The 22,637-nt window shown below is 43.6% G+C and overlaps 2 protein-coding genes across 2 annotated transcripts; both read right to left on the bottom strand.

Annotated features, from left to right (window-relative positions):
* Nucleotides 1-4,333: 4,333 nt before the first annotated feature.
* On the bottom strand, nt 4,334-6,375 carry LOC126995993 (uncharacterized). The gene is made up of 2 exons (XM_050855964.1): nt 6,260-6,375; nt 4,334-6,104 (listed from the first exon to the last, which is right to left on the bottom strand). Exon 2 carries the CDS (start codon nt 6,102-6,104, stop codon nt 4,467-4,469), a length of 1,638 nt encoding a protein of 545 aa, XP_050711921.1. The 5' UTR covers nt 6,260-6,375; the 3' UTR covers nt 4,334-4,466.
* A 4,844-nt stretch (nt 6,376-11,219) lies between these two features.
* LOC126995992 (carboxypeptidase B-like) lies at nt 11,220-22,555 on the bottom strand. The gene is made up of 13 exons (XM_050855963.1): nt 22,519-22,555; nt 21,952-22,063; nt 20,390-20,520; nt 19,340-19,442; nt 18,753-18,840; nt 18,499-18,661; nt 17,944-18,089; nt 17,740-17,830; nt 17,501-17,616; nt 14,936-15,022; nt 14,055-14,139; nt 12,987-13,114; nt 11,220-12,573 (listed from the first exon to the last, which is right to left on the bottom strand). The coding sequence occupies exons 2-13, from the start codon at nt 22,047-22,049 to the stop codon at nt 11,788-11,790; spliced, it is 2,022 nt and encodes a 673-aa protein (XP_050711920.1). The 5' UTR covers nt 22,050-22,063; nt 22,519-22,555; the 3' UTR covers nt 11,220-11,787.
* Nucleotides 22,556-22,637: the final 82 nt, after the last annotated feature.

Raw genomic sequence — 22,637 nt, 5'->3', positions numbered from 1 at the left:
ACGCCACCCATTCTTCCTTCCATTTTACGGGGGCAGGTGGGCGAGTCGGCAGGCAGGTGGGCAGGTGTGGCGTTCATTAGGCCAGGTAGGGCATTTTATGGGTGAACCGAGCGGAGAATATTGGCGCTTCGTCCCTCCCTTCTTTCAACGCCGTCACAGCTTCTCTTCGTATACCTGCCTGTCAGTCTTGCTCTCTCTCTCTCTCTCTCTCTCTCTCTCTCTCTCTCTCTCTCTCTCTCTCTCTCTCTCTCTCTCTCTGTAGGTTGTGAAAAGTGTGTTATTTGTATGGTGATGAAGAAGAAAAAGAAAAACAAGAACAATAAGAGCAGGAACAAGAACAAAAAAAGTAGAAAAAGAAGAGAGGGAAGCAAGAAGAAGGTAAAAAGAGGAAAAGGAGTAAGAGGCGATGAAAATGGACGGAAAGAGGAAGAAAAAAAGAATAAAGAAAGCAAGAGAAAGGAAAAAACAGGATGAAAAATTACTTAAAATAGAAAAAAAGATGTGATTAAGAGAGAAAGAAGAGGAAGAAAGCAAAATGTGATAAAAAATAGACATAAAGAGAAAGAAAAAGAGAGAAAATTAAACAAGGGGGAAGAAAAATAGGGAACAATAACTTAAGAGGAAGAGAATGTGATGAAAAGATGCAGAAGAGGAAGAAAGGAAGAGGGAAATTAGGAAGAGGTGATGAAAACTGGATGAAAGAAGAAAATAAAGGAAAAGAAGAAAAGAAGAATGTGATAAAGAGGGGAGGAAGGGGAAGAAAAGGAAAAGAGGAAAAGTGATAAAAGCTGCCATAAAAAGGGAAGAAAAAATAGAACAGAAAACAGAAAAAAAAAAGAGTATGATTAACTTGGGTCAAGAAATGAAAGGGTTGGGCACGGCATTTTATGGGTGAACTGAAGGGAAAATATATGATGCGTATGTGTGTGTGTGTGTGTGTGTGTGTGTGTGTGTTACGTAAAGCAGGGCTGATTTACCTGTTGTAGGGCCACACCTTTCACCACGTGGGCCTCTCCATACCTTGATAAACTAACACACTACAAAAGTACATTCACCTCCCCCCCCCTTCACCCCCCCCCCCTCTCTCTCTCTCTCTCTCTCTCTCTCTCTCTCTCTCTCTCTCTCATCGACTCATCCCTTCATCGTCTCTTTGATAATCTTTTTTTTTTTTTTTCGGTGTTTCTTACTTTCCTTAATTTTTATGTACTTTTTTGTTTTCTTCGTTATCTTTTTCTCTATTTTCTTTATTTTTATTTTCATTCTCTTCGTATTTAAGTTTCATATGTTTTTTTTGCTTAGTTTTCGTTATTTTTTCTTCATTATTTCATTTTCTTTTTTCTTGTTCTTCTCGTTCTTGTTCTCTTTCAACTTCGTGTGTTTGTTTTTATTGAGAGAGAGAGAGAGAGAGAGAGAGAGAGAGAGAGAGAGAGAGAGAGAGAGAGAGAGAGAGAGAGAGAGAGAGAGAGAGAGAGAGAGAGAGAGAGAGAGAGAGAGAGAGAGAATGCAAGAATAGGAAGTAGAAGATTGATGAAGCGAATAATTCACACACACACACACACACACACACACACACACACACACACACACACACACAGACACTATTACAAGCGGCGGAGGCACAAAAACTAGTCCCACAACAAGTTAGCGAACCAGAAAAAAGAAGAAGAAAAAAACAGAAAACAGAAGAAAGCAAAAAGAATAACAAAGAATGAATGGGAACAAGAACAAGAAATAGAACAAGAAATAGAACAAGAAAATAACGAAGAAAGGAGCGAAGACTAATAAAAAAATAAACATATAGGTAATACAAATATGAAGAGAAAAAAAGAAAAAGAGAAAGATGACGAAAATTAAACAAAAAAAAAAGCCCATATACCTAAAATTGAAAAAAAAGTAAAGAACGCCGAAAAAAAAATGAATAGAGAGAATAAAAGACAAAAAAAGTGATAATAATTAATGTAATCAAGGAAGGAAAACACAACGGGTCGGCACTTTACTTTTCTGAGGTTTATGTGAGAAAGAAAACGGGAACTGCCATGAATTATAGAAAACGGGTGGAGGTTGCAACGGGGTGAAAACAAACAGAAAAAAAAACAGAAATATCAAAACTAAACAAATGTAGACAAGAAAATGTGATAGAGAGGAAAAAGGGATATAATAGAAAGAGAGGAGGAAGAGGTGATAAAAAGTGACAAAGAGGAAGAAACCAAGAAAGGGAGAAAATGTTAAGAGATGAATAAGAGGCAGAAAAGTAAAAATGAATGAAAGCAAGGATAGAAAAACACAACTGGTCGGCACTTTACTTTTCTGAGGTTTATGTGAAGAAGAAAACGGGAACTGCCATCAATTATAGAAAACGGGTGAAGGTTGCAGCGGGTTGAAAACAGAAACTGAAAAAAACCCAAATATCAAAACTAAACAAATGTAGAGGATGAAAATGTAATAGAGAGGAAAAAGGGAAAAATAGGATGAGAGAAGGAAGAGGTGATAAAAAGTGACAAAAAGGAAGAAAGAAAGAGAGAAAATGTTGTAAAGAGAGGAATAAGTGGCAGAAAAGTAAAAATGAATGAAAGCAAGGATAGAAAAACACAACTGGTCGGCACTTTACATTTCTGAGGCTCATGTTAGGAAGAAAACGGGAACTGCCATCAATTATAGAAAACGGGTGAAGGTTGCAACAGAAAAAAAACATGTTAAAACAAAACAAAAAGTGAAGGAAGAAAAACATAACTGGGCTGGGCTTTACTTTTCCGAGGTTCATGTTAGGAAGAAAACGGGAACTGCCATCAATTAAAGAAAACAGGTAAAGGTTGCGGCGGGGTGGGTTGTTTACTGCCCGTCCGAGTCGAGCCGAAGCGTGTAGCGGAAGGTCGTTAAATACAGGCCTTGTTTCGGTTCTTCCTTTCACAGGTTAGATGCCGCAGGTGAAGACTAGGAAGAGCTTTCACTTTCATCCATATCACATCCCCTTCCTCCTCCTCCTCCTCCTCCTCCTCAAGGTCGGTATTTGGGTCAGAGGAGAAAGAATGGAATGGAGAGGAGAATGAGAGGAAGGTATTAGAATGGAGAGAAAGTGAGTGGTAAAAGAGAGAGAGAGAGAGAGAGAGAGAGAGAGAGAGAGAGAGAGAGAGAGAGAGAGAGAGAGAGAGAGAGAGAGAGAGAGAGAGGGGTTGAAAATATTTTAGGAAACTGATATGAAAGCAAAAACAAAAGTGGGTTGAAAAGGTGAGAAATAAAAGTGAAAAAGGGATAAAGAACCAGGAATAAATAGATAGATAAGTAAAGGATAAATAAGATAAATGAAATGAGATAAAAAAAAGAAAGAAAACGAAAATCAAGACAAGGAAGATAAAGAGAGAATTGATAAAGAAAAGAAAGACATAAAGAGACAAGATGCAACACGAAAAAAAAAAACTAAAATAATATATTAGACCTTTTTTTTTATTTTCAATGAAGGAAATAAAAAAATAAAAATAGAAACTCGAAGGAAACTGGTATTCGGACACATTTTATTTGGTTGGAATTCCACTGAAGATTATAATTATTCATCTTTATATATATATATTCACTTTTTTCTAAGTGATGATGATATGATGAAAATGATGATGATGGTGGTGAAGTCCTAATGATGATGGTGATGATAATTATGATGTGATGTAAATAATGGTAATGATGGAGATGGTGATTATAGGATGAAAATACCGTGTAGATGAGGGAGATGGTGATGACGCGGTGATGAAAGTAATGGTGATGGTGGTGACAGTGGCGAAATCCTGGTCGTGGTGATGATAGGCCAGAGATGACGGTGGTTGTGACGGTGAAATATGGTGATGATGGTGTTGATAGTGACACTGATGATGACGGTGATGGTGATGATCGTTAAAATATGGACCGTCGCAGTAATGATGGAATGAGTTGATGATAATAATAATAATAATAATAATAATAATAATAATAATAATAATAGTAATGATAATGACAAAAATAATAATGATAATAGTAGTGGAGTCGGTAACAGTGCCAACATATAATTAACACAGGTAGGGAGCACAGCATCACACCTGGCCAATCAACTTGTCTGCCTAAAAACACCTTCCATCCCACACACCTGGGCATCCATTCCCTTCTCTTACCTTTCTCTCTCGTCTCTCGTCTCTCTCTCTCTCTCTTTTTTATTTTATTTAAACATAGGCACATGTATAATATTTACATACCCAAAGGTGCATTGTCGTGTGCTGCCTATTCAAAGGGCAGAATAAAATCTATATAAAAAATAACTACATAAACTATAAAAAAAATATATATATACTATAAAAAATAAAAAAAACTCCCATCCCCTTCCCTTTCTCCCTTCTCCCTCTCTCTCCCTCTCCCTCAACTCCCCTTCCCTTACCTTTCTCCCTTCTCTCTCCCTCCCTCTCCCTCAACTCCCCTTCCCTTACCTTTCTCCCTTGCCTCTCTCAGGGTCAGGGTTCTCTCTCTCTCCCTCCCTCTCCACTCTGCTCACGCCCTTCCACCACACACGCCTCCACGCCCTCAACGCCCACACCCTTCGCATCACTCTGTCCAACTGTCGACTTCCTTCTGATAAAGGCGTGGATCTCGTACCAGGCATGTCCCCAGTCGAGGGTGAGGGCGTTGTCAGAGGTCGCGGTAACCTTCAGCCTTTCCTTCAGTCCCTCCGGCAGGAAGACACACCGCAGAAACATCCTCGCCACGCACCTCCTGAAAACGTCACTGCGGAGGTTGTACACATACCACTGCCAGGAGGAGGTGAAGACGAAGAGCCAACAGGTCCCGAAGCAGCGCAGGTCCCGGGCGTGGCTCATGAAGGGAAGGGAAGGTAGGGGCGGCTGCAGGAGGAGGAGGAGGAGGAAGGGCGGCGTGGAGACCAAGTACGTGACCAGCATGAGCAGCATCGTGGACTGTACTGCCCGGTCGTCCTTCTCCTTTCGCCTGATGCACGAAACTGGAGAGTGTCGCTTGGCGTCCTCGTCCTCCTTCAGCGCCCTCGCCCTGAAAGCCCACACGGCCAGCACGGAGGCGGTGACGGTGAACATGGACAGCCCCGCCAGGTACCCACGCAGCCCCAGGAACACCGCGTGGGCGGGAGCCTTCGCGCCGCCGTCAGGGAACAAGAGAGTGAGCTTCGTGGCCACATCGAAGTTGGTGACGCGGCCTTGAGCGAGAAGGAGGATGGCGATGGGGATCCCCACCGCGAGGAGCCAGACCAGAACCAGGACGCCCCTGACCCTGGCGGCGGTGAGGTGCCTGTAGCAGTGAGGGAAACCGCACAGCACGACCCTCTCCACGCTCAGCCAAGCCAGACTCTGCACGGACGCCAGCGAAGTTACCCAGAACACCACCCCGACGAAGGTGACGCCTCCCCCTCTTGTTTTCACGTCCAGGAGGCCTTCAGGCTGCGTCATGAGGCTGAGGGTGTGGTGCAGGGCCAAGGGCATGACGGTAGTGGCTCTGAGGAGGTCACTGGCGGCTAGGGAGGCACGCATCACCCACAAGGCATAGCTGCGTTCCGAGGTGAGCATCGTCAGGAGAACGAGAGAGTTCCCGAGCAGCGCCGCCACCAGCATCACCACCATCACCGCCACAATCACCACCTCCACGGCCTTCTGCGCCCTCGTCAGGTAGTCCCACGTCAGCACCACCTCGGAGGCGTTCCCCAGGTAGATAATTACGTCCTTCTCCCTCGATGTGAACCAGTAAACATCCTGAAGAAGGCGTCCTCGGGTCCAGGGTGGCTGACGAAGACACTGCATCAGCCTCTCACTTTCAACATCATCGTCATCACCAGTCACCCTCGCCCACGCCCCCTCCACCACAACCCGCACCTCGCCACACCCAAGAGGACACAGCAGGGGAGACGAAGAGTTGGTGGAGTCGTTGTGCAAACCGTCGACTTCATCCCAGCATCCCTTGAGGTTTTCTAGCGAGGACAGGTGTGTTGGGGCAGGTGTGGAGGACTGGAGGGAGGAGGAGGAGGAGGAGGAGGAGGAGGAGGAGGAGGAGGAGGGAGCACACTTCGCCACAGTAGAAATAACCCAGACGAGGAAACCACACAAAATCCTCCTTCGGTACGCCATCATCTGTGATAAGAAAAGAGACAAAAAGAAAACGTTAATGTCATCCTTTTAGCGACTTTACCGGAACACTTAACTTCAGGTCACGTGATGACTTAACTAAACAAACTTAAACAAACAAAGAACTCCAGGAAAAAAAAAAGTATAAGAGAATGACTTACAAGGGTGTGGCAGACTTGACTTAGAAGGGTCCGTGTATGTAGGGCGGAGGTGCTTTTGTCTGACTGGCTAACTGACTGCTTGACTGACTGGCTGCCTTAGCCCGGGGCGCGGCGGCAGGAAACTGGGGAAAGGGGAGTGAGGGAAGGTGAGGAGTGGGGGGGGGGGAGCTGAGATTGGAGGGGACGTTATGTTAGTCAACGGCCTGGTTTTCTTTTTTTTTTTTCTCTCCTTCCTTGTGTTGTCAATCGGGAGTCGTGGAATGCGTGAGTCATGTGCCCTGTTACGTGTTATTATGTGTGTGTGTGTGTGTCATATTGGGATTAGTATTAGTATTAGTATTAGTATTCGTATCAGTATTAGTATTCGTATCAGTATTAGTATTAGTATTCGTATCAGTATTAGTATTCGTATCAGTATTAGTATTCGTATTAGTATTAGTATTCGTATCAGTATTAGTATTAGTATTCGTATCAGTATTAGTATTCGTATCAGTATTAGTATTAGTATTCGTATCAGTATTAGTATTAGTATTCGTATCAGTATTAGTATTCGTATCAGTATTAGTATTAGTATTCGTATCAGTATTAGTATTCGTATCAGTATTAGTATTAGTATTCGTATCAGTATTAGTATTCGTATCAGTATTAGTATTAGTATTCGTATCAGTATTAGTATTAGTATTCGTATCAGTATTAGTATTCGTATCAGTATTAGTATTAGTATTCGTATCAGTATTAGTATTAGTATTCGTATCAGTATTAGTATTAGTATTCGTATCAGTATTAGTATTAGTATTCGTATCAGTATTAGTATTAGTATTCGTATCAGTATTAGTATTAGTATTCGTATCAGTATTAGTATTCGTATCAGTATTAGTATTAGTATTCGTATCAGTATTAGTATTCGTATCAGTATTAGTATTAGTATTCGTATCAGTATTAGTATTCGTATCAGTATTAGTATTAGTATTCGTATCAGTATTAGTATTCGTATCAGTATTAGTATTAGTATTCGTATCAGTATTAGTATTAGTATTCGTATCAGTATTAGTATTAGTATTCGTATCAGTATTAGTATTCGTATCAGTATTAGTATTAGTATTCGTATCAGTATTAGTATTAGTATTCGTATCAGTATTAGTATTCGTATCAGTATTAGTATTAGTATTCGTATCAGTATTAGTATTAGTATTCGTATCAGTATTAGTATTCGTATCAGTATTAGTATTAGTATTCGTATCAGTATTAGTATTAGTATTCGTATCAGTATTAGTATTAGTATTCGTATCAGTATTAGTATTAGTATTCGTATTAGTATTAGTATTCGTATCAGTATTAGTATTAGTATTCGTATTAGTATTAGTATTAGTATTCGTATTAGTATTAGTATTCGTATCAGTATTAGTATTAGTATTCGTATTAGTATTAGTATTCGTATCAGTATTAGTATTAGTATTCGTATTAGTATTAGTATTCGTATCAGTATTAGTATTAGTATTCGTATCAGTATTAGTATTAGTATTCGTATTAGTATTAGTATTCGTATCAGTATTAGTATTAGTATTCGTATCAGTATTAGTATTAGTATTCGTATTAGTATTAGTATTCGTATCAGTATTAGTATTAGTATTCGTATTAGTATTAGTATTCGTATCAGTATTAGTATTAGTATTCGTATCAGTATTAGTATTCGTATCAGTATTAGTATTAGTATTCGTATCAGTATTAGTATTAGTATTCGTATCAGTATTAGTATTCGTATCAGTATTAGTATTAGTATTCGTATCAGTATTAGTATTCGTATCAGTATTAGTATTCGTATTAGTATTAGTATTCGTATCAGTATTAGTATTAGTATTCGTATCAGTATTAGTATTAGTATTCGTATCAGTATTAGTATTCGTATCAGTATTAGTATTAGTATTCGTATCAGTATTAGTATTAGTATTCGTATCAGTATTAGTATTAGTATTCGTATCAGTATTAGTATTAGTATTCGTATTAGTATTAGTATTCGTATCAGTATTAGTATTCGTATCAGTATTAGTATTAGTATTCGTATCAGTATTAGTATTAGTATTCGTATCAGTATTAGTATTCGTATCAGTATTAGTATTAGTATTCGTATCAGTATTAGTATTAGTATTCGTATCAGTATTAGTATTCGTATCAGTATTAGTATTAGTATTCGTATCAGTATTAGTATTCGTATCAGTATTAGTATTCGTATTAGTATTAGTATTCGTATCAGTATTAGTATTAGTATTCGTATCAGTATTAGTATTAGTATTCGTATCAGTATTAGTATTAGTATTCGTATCAGTATTAGTATTAGTATTCGTATCAGTATTAGTATTCGTATCAGTATTAGTATTAGTATTCGTATCAGTATTAGTATTAGTATTCGTATCAGTATTAGTATTAGTATTCGTATCAGTATTAGTATTAGTATTCGTATCAGTATTAGTATTCGTATTAGTATTAGTATTCGTATCAGTATTAGTATTAGTATTCGTATCAGTATTAGTATTAGTATTCGTATTAGTATTAGTATTCGTATCAGTATTAGTATTAGTATTCGTATCAGTATTAGTATTAGTATTCGTATCAGTATTAGTATTAGTATTCGTATCAGTATTAGTATTCGTATCAGTATTAGTATTAGTATTCGTATCAGTATTAGTATTCGTATCAGTATTAGTATTAGTATTCGTATCAGTATTAGTATTAGTATTCGTATTAGTATTAGTATTCGTATCAGTATTAGTATTAGTATTCGTATCAGTATTAGTATTAGTATTCGTATCAGTATTAGTATTAGTATTCGTATCAGTATTAGTATTCGTATCAGTATTAGTATTAGTATTCGTATCAGTATTAGTATTCGTATCAGTATTAGTATTAGTATTCGTATCAGTATTAGTATTAGTATTCGTATCAGTATTAGTATTAGTATTCGTATTAGTATTAGTATTCGTATTAGTATTAGTATTAGATTTGTTATAGTTATTATTTGGCTTTTTCTTCTAACTCCTTTCTTCTTTTTCTTGTTTTTTTCTGATTATTTTCTTTTTTCTTATCAATATTCTTCTAATTCTTGTCTTCTTTTTTCATTAGTCTGCTCGTTGCTCTTTCTGTAATACTTGTCCTTTTTTCTTATAATTCTTTCTCATCTTTCTCTTCTTTCTCTAATTCGTTTTTTCTTCTTCTACTATTCTTTTTTCACCTCTTTCTCCATATCCTCCTCCTCCTCCTCCTCGAAGGGACATTCCCCGGGGTCGTGGCGGGGCGTCCCCTCGGCTCTCCCTCCAGGAATGTAGGATATTGTCACGTGTCCTTTCCTTCCCATCCGCTCCTTTCTTATCTCTCTCTCTCTCTCTCTCTCTCTCTCTCTCTCTCTCTCTCTTTTACTATATTTATTATTATTTATCTTCTTTTTCTTCTGTTTCTTCTAGTTTTTCATCTTTCCTTCCTTCCTTTCCATCTTTCCGTTGCTCTGAGGCAGTTGTTTATTACTCACCTTATTTGTATACCCCCGGCGTGATGAGGGGGGGAGGGGGGGGGTGATTTGACCTCTCGCGTCCCTTTCTCTCCCTTTGCCCCTTTTCCTACCCCTTCCCCCTTTTTCTCCATCCTTTCCCTTCTCTCCTTCATCCTCCCCCTTTTTCCTCCCCATTCCCCCTTCTCCATACTGCCCCTTCCCCCATTTTCCTTCTCCCTCCCTCCCTCCCTCCCTCCTCCATCACCCTTTCTCTCCCTCCTCATCCCTTCCCCTTCTCCTTCATCCTCCCCCTTTTTCCTTCTCATTCCCCCTTCTCCATACTGCCCCCTCCCCCATTTTTCTCCCTTCTTCCCCCTTTTTCCTCCTCCCTCCCTCCCTCCCTCCTCCATCACTCTCTCTCTCCCTCCTCATCCCTTCCCCTTCTCCTTCATCCTCCCCCTTTTTCCTCCTCATTCCCCCTTCTCCGTACTGCCCCCTCCCCCATTTTCCTCCCTTCCCTTTTCCTTCTCCTCCTCCCTCCTCCCTCCCTCCTCCATCACCCTTTCTCCCTCCTCATCCCTTCCCTTCTCCATCATCCTCCCCCTTTTTCCTCCACATTCCCCTTTTCCGTACTGCCCCTTTTTCTCCCTACTTTTTCTCCCTCCTTCCACCCTTTTCCTCCTCCTCCCTCCCTCCCTCCTCCATCACCCTTTCTCTCCCTCCTCATCCCTTCCCCTTCTCCATCATCCTCCCCCTTTTTCCTTCTCATTCCCCCTTTTCCGTACTGCCCCTTTTTCTCCCTACTTTTTCTCCCTCCTTCCACCCTTTTCCTCCTCCTCCCTCCCTCCCTCCTCCATCACCCTCTCTCTCTCCCTCCTCATCCTCCCGTGGCGTGACGCGCGTAAAACATGACAAGAATTATGAAAGAAGTTGTTTTGGGGTAATTTTTGTTTACGTTTCCTGTTGATAACGTTAGTGGTCTGTTTCATACGCTACGCTTATAGTTTGTTTGTTTGTTTGTTTGTTTGTCTGTTTGTTTATTCGGATAACTGTGTGTATCTTGTTGTTTGTTCTGTGTGTGTTTGTTTTTGTGGTCATGTTTTAGTGAGTGTCTTCTTTATCTGCATTTCTGTTTGTGAGTATGTATGAATGTATGTATGTATGTATGTATGTGTATGTGTGTATGTAGTCAGGTTTCTATTTCCTTTAGTCTGTTATTTAAAATTTCTTTAAGGACAAGTTTCTTATCTTGGGTCAACTTTATGTATTTTTTGTTTTTGGACTGTATTATATAATATCTAAGTTCTGTTTTATTAGTAACTTTTTGTCTTTATTTGCTTCTACTTTTCTTCTCATTTTTTATTACTTTATTATTTTTATTTATTCCGGTTTCATTTCCCTACTCCCTGGTTTCGAGACAAGGACAATAAGTTTCTTCTATGTATGGTCAGGATAATAATAGTAATAATAATAATAATAATAATAATAATAATAATAATAATAATAATAATAATAATAATAATAATAATAATAATAATAATAATAATAATAACAACAACAACAATAATAATGATAAATAATGGTTATAATAGTACTGTCTAATTGTTCATGATTTTTGTTTTCTAGTACCTGAAAGTTTCGTCACGGCTTCTCACTTTCATATTTTGTTCGGTTTAAGTTTTCAAATCCTAGTTTCCTTCTTTACCGGTATCTTGTTGTCTCCCTCCCCCAGCTGTCCGGTCTCTGTGGTGGGTGTGGGCGCCTCTGTGCTAGTGATTTCTGGTACTCTTTGGCTCTCTGGCTTCTGGTACACGTTGACAGGTGTTTGGGGGTCTCCATTTACCTGTCTTGTTACCTCCGTGGGCTCCTCTGATGTGGTTTCTGGTACTCTTTGGTCCCCTGGTTTCTGGTCTCATTCTGACAGTACCTGGTTTCCGTTGACGGGTGTTTGGTTGTCTACTTTTACCTGTCCAGTCATCTGTCCCGTTACCTCTGTAGGCGCCTGTGATGTGGTTTCTGGTACTCTTTGGTCCCCTGGTTTCTGGTTTCATTCTGACAGTACCTGGTTTCCGTTGACGGGTGTTTGGTTGTCTACTTTTACCTGTCCTGTCACCTGTCCTTTTGTCACCTCCATGGGCACCTCTGTAGTGGTTTCTAGTTCTCTTTGGTTCTCTGGTTTCTGGTCTCCTTCTGAGAGTGCCTGGTTTCCGTTGACGGGTGTTTGGTTGTCTCCCTTTACCTGTCCTTCTGTTACCTGTTCTGCCACCTCCATGGACACCTTTGTAGTGGTTTCTGGTTCTTTTTGGGTCTCTGGTTTTTGGTTTCCCTCTGAGACTTGATTTATTTTGACAGGTGTTTGACTATCTCCCTTTACCTGTCCTTCTGTTACCTGTTCTGCCACCTCCATGGGCACCTTTGTAGTGGTTTCTGGTTCTTTTTGGGTCTCTGGTTTTTGGTTTCCCTCTGAGACTTGATTTATTTTGACAGGTGCTTGACTATCTCCCTTTACCTGTCCTTCTGTTACCTCTGTGGGCGCCTCTGTTGTGGTTTCTGGTACTCCTTGGATTTCTGGTTTTGATTCTCTGGTTGTGGTTTCTAGTATTTCTTGGTTCCCTGGTTTCTGGCTCCCTTCTGAGACCTTATTCACGTCGGCAGGTGTTTGGCTCTCTACCTTTACCTCCCCTTCTGTCACCTCTGCGGGCGCCTCCGTGGTAGTTTCTGGGGATTCCTGGGGGGTGGGTTGAGGGGTCGGTGTCTCCCCAGTGGACGAGGGCGTGTTCTCCCTCAGCAACTCCTCCGCCAGGTATTTAATTGCCTGCCACGCGTCGTTCACCTGAGAAAAGGGGGTTCGTAGGTAATTGGAGAAAAGGGAAGGGGAAAGTAGAAGAAAAAGAGAAAAGGCTAGGGTTGTAAAAGGAAAAGGTTTGAAAAAGGAAAGGTTTGTAGGTAACAGGAGGAAAGAAAAGAAGAAAGGAAGAGGTCGTAAAAGAAAGAGGGATAAGGAAAGGGTTACAAAGAAAAGGTTTGGGTGACGGAACGGTTTGTAACAGGCAAAGATTTGAGAGAAAGTTAGAGAAAAGAAAAGATTTGTATATAATTAAAGTAAAGAGAAAAGGCAAGGGTTGTTAAAAAAAAGAGAAGAGAGAAGTCTAATAAAAATAAAACAAAATAAAATAAATAAAATAGAAAATTATAAGAGCAATAAATGAAAACAATAAGCTCCTTCCCCCCCCCAGACTTTCCTACCGTGGGCTGGATCAGTTTCTCTGGGAGGCTGAACCTGGTGAGGCCCCGGTCCCGCAGCTCCAGGACGAACACGAGGGGGACGTGTGCCTCGGCCACCGCCCAGTCCCCCGAGGTGCCTCCCACAGGGTCTGCAGGAGGAGAAGGAGATGGTTGTGGTGGTGATGGTGGGGGTGGTGGTGGTGGTGGAGTAGGAAAATGAAGATGGAGATGAAGAAGTACAAGAACTTGTGCAAGAAGAAGAATTAGAGAAGTTAGAGGCGGTAGTGGAGGTGAAGGAGGAGGAGGAGGAGGAAACATGGAAATGCAGGCAGCAGAAAGCCTATTGGCTCATTACGAGGTTGCCCGCTTCGGTGATTTAATCTGCTCGACAACCACTTGGGGCCTGGGGAGCAGATGAAAGCACCTCGATAATCAGTTTATTCCTGACGCAACGCAATGACGGTCGATTCGATTTTTGAAGGAGATGATGGTATTCGCATTTACTACTTCTGAGGGAAGATTGTTCCAGTGGCGGATGACTCGGTTTGAAAAGAAACTCCTTCCGATGTCTGTGTTACATCGACTCGACTGAATGGGTAGACCGTTATTTCTAGTTCTTGAGTTGGTTTGTAGTTGAAAGAATCTGGAGGAGGAGGAGGAGGAGGAGGAGGAGGAAGATGTCAATATGACTTGTGAGATGATTAAAAGATGAAGAATTAAATAAAATAAAAATTTGATGATGATGATATTGAAAGGAGAAAATTTAGAGCATAAAGAGAAGAAGAAGAAGAAGAAGAAGAAGAAGTAGGAAAATAAAAATAAAAACAAGAAAAAAAAGAAAAGCAAGAAGTAAAAGGGGAAAGCACAAATATGAAGAATAAGAAAAAGAACTAAACAACAAGAACAAACAAAACAAAAAACAAGCAGAGGGAGAAAAAGGAGAGAAAAGAAGAAGAAAAAAGACTAGCTTGTAAAAAAAAAAAAAAAAAGAAAGGAGTCAACCATCCCCCATCCCCCGACACACACACACACACACACACACACACACACACACACACACACACACCAAAAACACACACAGATACGTACTAAGCACCTGAGCGAGATGGCCAACAGTGTACTCCTCTCCGTTGGTTCTGTTGATCGCCTCCGCCATGCCGTTGCTCAGCGCCGCCTGTTAGAAGAAGAGGAGGAAGAGTATAAGTATGATAGCACACCTGTACCTTTACCTGCAGTGCCTCTCATTAGCTTGGCAGTTGTGTCAGGTGTTTGGGTGACTTAAAGAGGAGTAAGATGTAAATGATGATGATGATGATGATGATGATGAGGAGGAGGAGGAGGAGGAGGAGGAGGAGGAGGAGGTTAAGGAGGAGAAAGATGATGATGATGAGATAGAAGAAATATATACTAGAAGGAAGGAAAGAGAAAGAGGAAAAAATAAGAGAAAATAATGTTGTGAAGAGGAGGAACAAGAGGATGATAGGGACATTGATGAAGCAGAAGAAAAATACGAGAATGACGGAATGAAAAGGAGGAAAATAATGCAACAAAGAAGGAAAAAAAAGAAAAAATATAACAAATCATGACTTGAGGAGAAGAAAAAGAGAAAACTCAAAAGGAAGGGAAGAGAAGGAAGGAAAACCAGAGAGATAATATCGTGAAAATGAGGTAAGAGAAGAGGATAATGATAACAATGGAATAGAGGAAAAATACGACACAGAAAGAAAGGAAGAGAAGGAGGAAAATGAGAAGAAATAGAAGGATGACGATAATAGTAATGAAATAAGGAAAAAATACAAGAAAAGAAAGAAATGGAGAAAAAATACTAGAAAAAAAATATAATGATGAAATAAAAGAAAACGAGAACAAGAAAGAAGGAAAAGGGAAATGAAAAAGGAGGAAGAAAGAGGAAGGAGGAAATTTATGAGAGATAAAATGTCGTGAGCAGGTTAACTTCAGGACCTACTCACCATCCTGTCATTGTTGTCGTGTTTGTCATATGTGTAGCTCCAGGGGTAGAGGATCAGCTGGCCGTAGGAGTGGAAGGTGACGTACGCCTGTGTGGAAACATGGAAACATGGACGATCAGGCAGCAGAAAGCCTATTGGTTCATTGCGAGCCTGCCTGCTTTCAGAGATTTAATCAACCCGTCAGCCACAGGAGTGGCTTGCGGGAAGGATTAAAGCTCTACTGAACGTACGCGTGGATACGTTTAGTTCACTCCCGACGCGGCAAAGTGACGGTCAATGCGATTCTTGAAGGAGTTGATTGTTTCCGCAGTGACCACGTCTGCAGGAAGGTTGTTCCAATGGCGGACGACTCTGTTCGAAAAGTAACTCCTGGCGATATCCGTAAAGCATCGCTGGGCTAGTATTGTTTTACCGTTGTTTCTTGTTCGTGGGTTAGATTGTAAGGAGGAGAAGGAGGAGGAGGAGGAGGTGGTGGTGGCGGAGCGTCGGTCTAGCAGTCATGTGGGTTTTACGAGAGGCGAGAGGCTGCATGAAGAAGGCGATACAGGAGAGAGAGAGAGAGAGAGAGAGAGAGAGAGAGAGAGAGAATACATACCCTTCTCTCATTATTCGTATCCCCTTCTCCAACTACTACTACAACCACTACTTCTGCTACAAAAAATATAGTGTATGAGGGTGTGTATTTGCAGTTCAATGCTAACAAGAGACAAATCCATTACCAAGGGTTCTAGAGGTTAAGGAATGGCGATACAATAGTAAACACAGCCTAACTAACTGAGAAGACGTATTTTTGTAGCAGCTAAGTACTTGTAACTCTAAATATTTTGTACTTCTCCCTTCATTTCCATTAATCAATATAAGATAAATATATTTGTGTGACGTGCTATTATTTTTATAAAAATATTAATGCGAAATTCTTGCTGAGCTTGTGGCGAGAATTTTCGGGCGAGTGGTTGAGCGGGTGAGGTGGCACGATGCGAGTTCAGTCCCAGCTCACGGCGGCTTCTCGGTGTGATGAGATGTGTGTTGCGGCGCCGGCAGGTTTAGGTGAAGCTGAGGGGATGAATTATTAGGGTTGGTGTGAGCAGGAGGAGGAGCATGAGGGCGTGGGTCCGGGATTGGGATGGGCGCACTACTTCCAGCAACATTTCGTCACCTGTATATTACGTCCCATTGCCCCAGCGTTATACTCTCAGCCTTTTCTTTGAGCGTCCCCGTCAGTGGCCAGTGGAGCCAAGGCGGCACGGCAGATACGAAACAAGGCATTTCTACGGAGGAGAGACACATCCAGGCACCAACTCCCGCAGCAGACGTCGTGTCAAGAGAGGCGCCAAGCCGAGTGATGGCGATGTTCTGTGAGCACAGGGCGAGTACACAGAGTCATGATCAAACTCAAATGTTCAGCGACGTACAGTTGACGTACATTCCGGGTGCATTTCTCAATACCCGCTGAACAGTAACTCGTTGATTGGTGAAAACAGTGACTGAAGAGTGCCAAGAAGCATCGCAAACACACTGAGAGGAACGGCTCGCCATCTGACTAAAATCACCAAGCAGAGGAACACATCCCATGGAACGGTGCCACTTCTACGGAGCAAGTGGTATTGTTCCAGAGTGTCGCATCTATGGGGAGTGTTTCGCTGCATGTGTGTGGTTACATTTCTTATCTCATATTTCAAGTGAAAATATAGAAAATACTGTCTTACAAAAAATGAGTAAAGGGGATGTAGGAGGTTGACATTAGTGGCGGCAAGGAATGGTTTAAAGCCCATCTGCTCAAACATTTCGGGGCTTACACACACACACACACACACACACACACACACACACACACACACACACACACACACACACACACACACACACACACACACACACACACACACATCTGATAAAGCTTTCGTAGAGGTTCTGGGTATTATTTCCACAGGTTAGTCTTATGAGCATAGTGAGAGTTTGACAAGGCTTCTGCACCGTGAATGTGTAAAAACTATCATGGGAACACGATTAATCTCCTTTGTGGCCTTTGAAAATATTTGTTGTGAGAGGCGAAAGAGTCTGAGAATACGGGTCTGTTTAACTGCAGGACAAGTGTTATAGTACAAAAACTGTGCTAGATCGGCGTCGCATGACCCTCCAACACCCCCAACAATTTATATTATGCAACTAGGGGCCAAAAATGGAAAATGCTGAAAAGTAAAGATGGCGCCACTATAAACACTTGCCTGCGCCACAACGGGCTGGGGCCGACCATCAGGCCCTACTATGAAGGCCTACCGGCGCCACATGCCAAGACGTAAAAAAAAAAAAAAAAAAAGCTGGCTGTTTATAATGCTATATTGTAGGGTTCATCAAGGCTAACAAATGTTATTATAAAATGCCATGTCTACAATGCATGGGTAAGCCAGGAAAACATCTTGAAGAGAACAACAACAACAAGAAGATGGACAATCTGTTGATCGGCGTCTGTGACGCCGATAAAAATATGACAAGTGGTTGATTAAAGAACACACACACACACACACACACACACACACACACACACACACACACACACACACACACCTTGATCCGAGCCTTGTGTTCGAGCATGGCGTCCCGCACCGCCGCCGCCTCGGGCTCACTGAAGGCGTGGGGGCCGCGGTACAGCTGCGAACACGGGTTGCTGCTCGATCCGATATCTGAGGGAGAAAAAAGGGCCTTGAATTGCACAGGTTGTGGAGTATTGTAATTGTTATTATGAGGAGATGTAGTAGTGATATTGTTGTTGTTGTTGTTTTGTTGTAATCGATGTCTCGTCTCACCTCCCCAGTGGTAGCCGAAGTTCCTGTTGAGGTCGACCCCCACACACTTGGTGCCGGAGGTCCTGGCAGTGTTCTTCCTCCAGAGGCGATTCTGCGGAGGGAGGGAAGGAGGTAAGACTATCTATTTACCTATATGTCTATCTAAATCTATCTATCTATCTATCTGTCAATCTACCTATGTCAGTCTATCTCTGCCTTCCGCACCTTCCGCCAGCTGGCCAGGTAACCGTCCGGGTTGACGAGCGGCATGATCCGCCACTCTAGCCCCGCCGTCAGGTTCGGCGTCTGAAGCAGGTTGTTCACCACGCCCAGCACCGCCGAGGGGCTCACCCACTCGCGGGCGTGGATACCTGTCGGGGGGACGGGGGTGAGGGGGGAGGGGTGTAAGAGGAGTTGATACCTGGGCAGGTGGACAGGTGTTAGACGGTGTGGAGAGGTACAAGTAGGTGGGGATGTGGCAGTGGCTCTGATGCTCCTTCTCCAGTGTTAGCTAACATGCAGCAGGGGAGCTACCCGACCTGGTAACAACAAATAGCAGATTTTTTTTCAGCAGAGGAGACAGTGCAAGGGCGTAAAAAAAAACCCAATAATTAAAAAAAAAGCCCGCTACTTACTACTACTAAAAAACTAGGCAGCAAACATGACTATTGCTATAATGGATGCCTGGATGAAATAGGATTAGGTTAGAAGCAGCATATCACTACCAGGCCAGAATACATGACTTTTAACACCTAACTTATACCTTACACCTTGCCTCACCTCCCTCTACAAACACGACGGGCTTCCTGGCGGCGTGAGCGTTAGCCACGTCGTCGGTGAGGGTGACGAGGTGGATGGGGCGGCCCTCCACGCTCCGGCCCGCCACCTCCACCTTGACCTGCCGCGGATGTCGCCCCTGCAGCGCCTCCACGTGGGTCTTGATCTGGGGGTGGGGGGTACGGATGTTGAGGGGGAAGATAGAGGGGTAGGGGGGCAGATCTCGCTTTCTCTCTCTTTCTTTTCTCTCCACTCACCTCATCGTAGGTCATGAAGCGAGAGAGCGTCAAGTCCCCGTCCAGTAGCGGCTCCGAGCGAAGGTTCTGGCGGGTCTCTTGAAGCTGACTGTCGAGGAGGAGGAGGAGGAGGAGGAGGAGGTGAACAAGAAGAAGAACAAGAATAAGAGCAAGAAGAAGAATGAGAAGGAGGAAGAGTTGGAGGATGAGAAGAGGGAGAAGAAGAAAGGGAGGAGTGTGAAAAACTATTGACGGAATGACACAAAGATAAAACAAAAGCAAGAACAAAAAGAATCACAATAACACAAGAAAAACACACACAAGAACACCAAGAAGAACAAGAACAAGAACGAGAGCAAGAGCAAAAAAAAGAACAAGAAGAGCTGAAAAAAATAACATCTGATTGGAAGCTAAGAGGAGGAGGAGGAGGAGGAGGAGGAGGAGGAGGAGGAGAGCTATTTATTGAAAGAAGATATACCTGTTTTTGAGATTCATGACCAATTTCTGATAAACAAAAAGCAGGAGATAAAAAATCCACACACACACACACACACACACACACACACACACACACACACACACACACACACACACACACACACACACACCTGCCCAAGTCGTCAACGATGGTGGTGTAAGGTGCGCCGCGTGTCTCCAGGTGTTGAGTGACGCGAAGCAGTGCCGAGGGGGACACCGCTAGCTCGGCCGTGCCTGCAAAGGGGTAGAGCACTGTAGGGCACAAGGAAGGAAGCAAGGGAGGCAGTTCAAAGGCAAAAGTGCTACAAAAAGGTCTGCTAGGCACTGCTCCAATAAAAAGAAAAAGAATGAGTGGCCAGCATAGAGGTCAATATCGGAAGAAGAGGAAGGAGAGGTATCCTGATGCTCTCCTCTGATGGCGTGCCTATTTTTTTCAACGGCTACGGAAACTCAAAGTCATCGGGTCAAACACCTCGTAAATAGGATAACCAGACTCGTCGCTGTCTCTAGAGTTACCAGCAATTTACCAGTTCTCTGAGGGTCACACACGAAGCTGGTTTTCGAGGTCAGGTAACCGACAGTTCGCGTCAAGGCAATAGAGTTTTGTAGCCAGCCAAACAGAGGAGCAGATAATGTGGGAGTTTATGAGAATGGTGTTACTCTTTGCTCACCCTCAGAACCAAGCAAGACAAACCTGGAGACTAAAGGGGCTATTACACTGGACTAATTGTAATGTAATTGTAATGTTGATCGTTAGTTCAGTGTAGTAACTCTTATTAGAAAAACAACAACATCCAAGACACAATTCATACCTAGCAGCAGGTTTGGGACAGTGTAGCGTAAAGGGGCTAATTTTCCGTGGATCTTCAGTTTCCGTTTCTTCGATTTCCGCTGGCGTGGTTCTCATTTGTTTCGTGCTATTGCTGCTACTGATGATGGTGAGTAATACCGTCGTCCTTCGTTGAAATCTACCGTAGCTTTGAAAGATCGTGGACACGTCAGAAAATCACGGAAATATGAGAACCACGCCAGCGGAAATCGTGGTTTGACTGAAGATCCACGGAAAATTTGCCCAGTGTAATAGCCCCTTAATGTTGAGAGGAACTTTATAAGAGGCGGGAGAAAGCGGCGAGACGGGTGTGAGGGCGAGGCGGGGTGGAGGGGCTGGTCGGGGCACTGACCTGCGCGTCTGTTCTGGGTGAGGACCTGCACGGAGGCGCCGTCGTCGATCTCGGTCAGGTCGAGGCCAGGGCTGTCCGCGGCGGTGACTCCCTCCACCGCCGCCCCGAGCTGCACCTCCAACACCTTCCACCTGCGGGAGAGCACGACCAGCCTTACGGAGGGACCCAAATTTATTGCCGTACTATAAATCCCCGCTATCACCTTGCCCTTCCACATCCCTTTCCCTTCCTTACCCCTTCCCTTCCTCTGCCACCTTCCCCGTCCCCTTCCCTTCCCCTACCGTCTTCCCCTTCCCTTCCCCCACCACCTTCCCCTTCCCTTCTTCTACCACCTTCCCCTTCCCCTTCCCTTCCCCTACCACCTTCCCCTTATCTTCCCCTACCGCCTTCCCCTTCCCCTCCTCTACCACCTTCCCCTTCCCTTCCCTTACCACCTTCCCCTTCCCTTCCCCTACCACCTTCCCCTTCCCTTCCCCCACCACCTTCCCCTTCCCTTCCTCTACCACCTTCCCCTTCCCTTCCTCTACCACCTTCCCCTTCCCTTCCCCCACCACCTTCCCCTTCCCTTCCCTTACCACCTTCCCCTTCCCTTCCCCCACCACCTTCCCCTTCCCTTCCCCTACCACCCTCCCCTTCCCTTCCTTACCACCTTCCCTTCCCTTCCCTTCCTTCTTCCTTCCCTTCCACCTTCCCTTCCCTTCCACCACCCTCCCTTCCCTTCCCTTCCCCCTTCCCTTCCTTCCTTCCCTTACCGCCTTCCCCTTCCTTCCTTACCGCCTTCCCTTCCCTTACCGCCTTCCCCTTCCCTTCCCTTACCGCCTTCCCCTTCCCTTCCCTTACCGCCTTCCCCTTCCCTTCCCTTACCGCCTTCCCCTTCCCTTCCCTTACCGCCTTCCCCTTCCCTTCCCCTACCACCCTCCCCTTCCTTCTTCCCTCCCTTCCCTTCCCTGATCCTTCCTTCCCTTCCCTTCCCCTATCATTCCTTCCCTTCCCTTCCACCACCCCTCCCCCCTTCCCCTTCCCTCTTCCCCTTCCCTCCCCTTCCCCTTCCTTCCTCCCCCTTCCCTTCCCTATCCCTTTTCCCTAATCACGCCTTTATGATTATCCTTTGTAGGAGCACCCAATGCTATTTAAAATATATGCAGTGGCTCTCCTTTTAAATCAAGAAAACGCCATGTGTCGAAGCAGTTCATTTAATGTTAACTGTGTGAAGGAATGCTGTAAAACTTCGCCTTCATCTACAACATAAGCCAGATGACGCACTGGTTTTTACTCACCACATGCTCTAATGCAATGGATATGAGCATTGAGGCCACGCGTAGCTATAGCATATGATCCCAGCTACACTTGACTTTACCTACAAAAACATTTCACCTGTGGCGCTGCACATTCCCCCCCCCCCGCTAACCAACAACACCAACATTACTACCAGCACCAACACTACCACCATCAACAAAAACACCACAACCAACACCATCATCACCTCCCCCCACCACCACCGCCACCACCATCCCCTTCCTCGACACCCCTAACCTCATCGTCCTCATAAAACTTGGTCTTACCCTGAGTAGGAGACAGGCTGAACACCTACTAACGGCGTCCCCTCAACCACCACCATCGCCACGACAGTCACCGCCACCGCCGCCGTCGTGCACTTCATCTCGCCCCTTCGACCTGAAACTTCACTTACTTAACCATAAAAGAGAAAATAAAAGCCGACATCAATATAAGCACAGGTGGCTGAGTGACTCCAGTAAGTGACGTGTGTGCTTGCGGCAGGTGACATTAGGTTCTGCACACCTGTGGAGCACCTATTAGGTTACGTCACAGATGCCATTAACCTTGTGAGAGAGAGAGAGAGAGAGAGAGAGAGAGAGAGAGAGAGAGAGAGAGAGAGAGAGAGAGAGAGAGAGAGAGAGAGAGAGAGAGAGTAAAGGAAAAAGAGAGGGAAATAAAAGGGAAAGGGAGGGAATAGAATGATGAAGGGGAAAGTAATGGAATAGAAGGATGGAAGGAAGAAAAATAGAAGAAAGACAGGAAAAATTAGTGTGTGAGAGAGAGAGAGAGAGAGAGAGAGAGAGAGAGAGAGAGAGAGAGAGAGAGAGAGAGAGAGAGAGAGAGAAACTAACCTGTCCAGACCACGAGGAGGCAACGTACGATGTGGTTGTCCACTCACTCGTAACTGATCCAGAAGAGAGGAGAAAGCGAGGAGAGAGAGAGAGAGAGAGAGAAATTGTTGGGGAAGTAT

The sequence above is a fragment of the Eriocheir sinensis genome, chromosome 9 (genome assembly GCF_024679095.1).
Source record: "Eriocheir sinensis breed Jianghai 21 chromosome 9, ASM2467909v1, whole genome shotgun sequence".
NCBI classification, from domain to species: domain Eukaryota; kingdom Metazoa; phylum Arthropoda; class Malacostraca; order Decapoda; family Varunidae; genus Eriocheir; species Eriocheir sinensis.
Note: the sequence above shows the minus strand (reverse complement) of the source record. Positions and strands in the feature narration are given on the sequence as shown.

What these genes read in the sequence shown, in the direction of transcription:
- LOC126995993 (XM_050855964.1), bottom strand. Translation starts at nt 6,104, where the DNA reads ATGATGGCGTACCGAAGGAGGATTTTGTGTGGTTTCCTCGTCTGGGTT.
- LOC126995992 (XM_050855963.1), bottom strand. Translation starts at nt 22,049, where the DNA reads ATGAAGTGCACGACGGCGGCGGTGGCGGTGACTGTCGTGGCGATGGTG. An exon ending in ACGACAACAATGACAGGATG is followed by an intron (nt 14,140 to 14,935) that starts GTGAGTAGGTCC and finishes TTCTTCTAACAG; the next exon opens with GCGGCGCTGAGCAACGGCAT. An exon ending in AGAAACTGATCCAGCCCACG is followed by an intron (nt 12,574 to 12,986) that starts GTAGGAAAGTCT and finishes CCCTTTTCTCAG; the next exon opens with GTGAACGACGCGTGGCAGGC.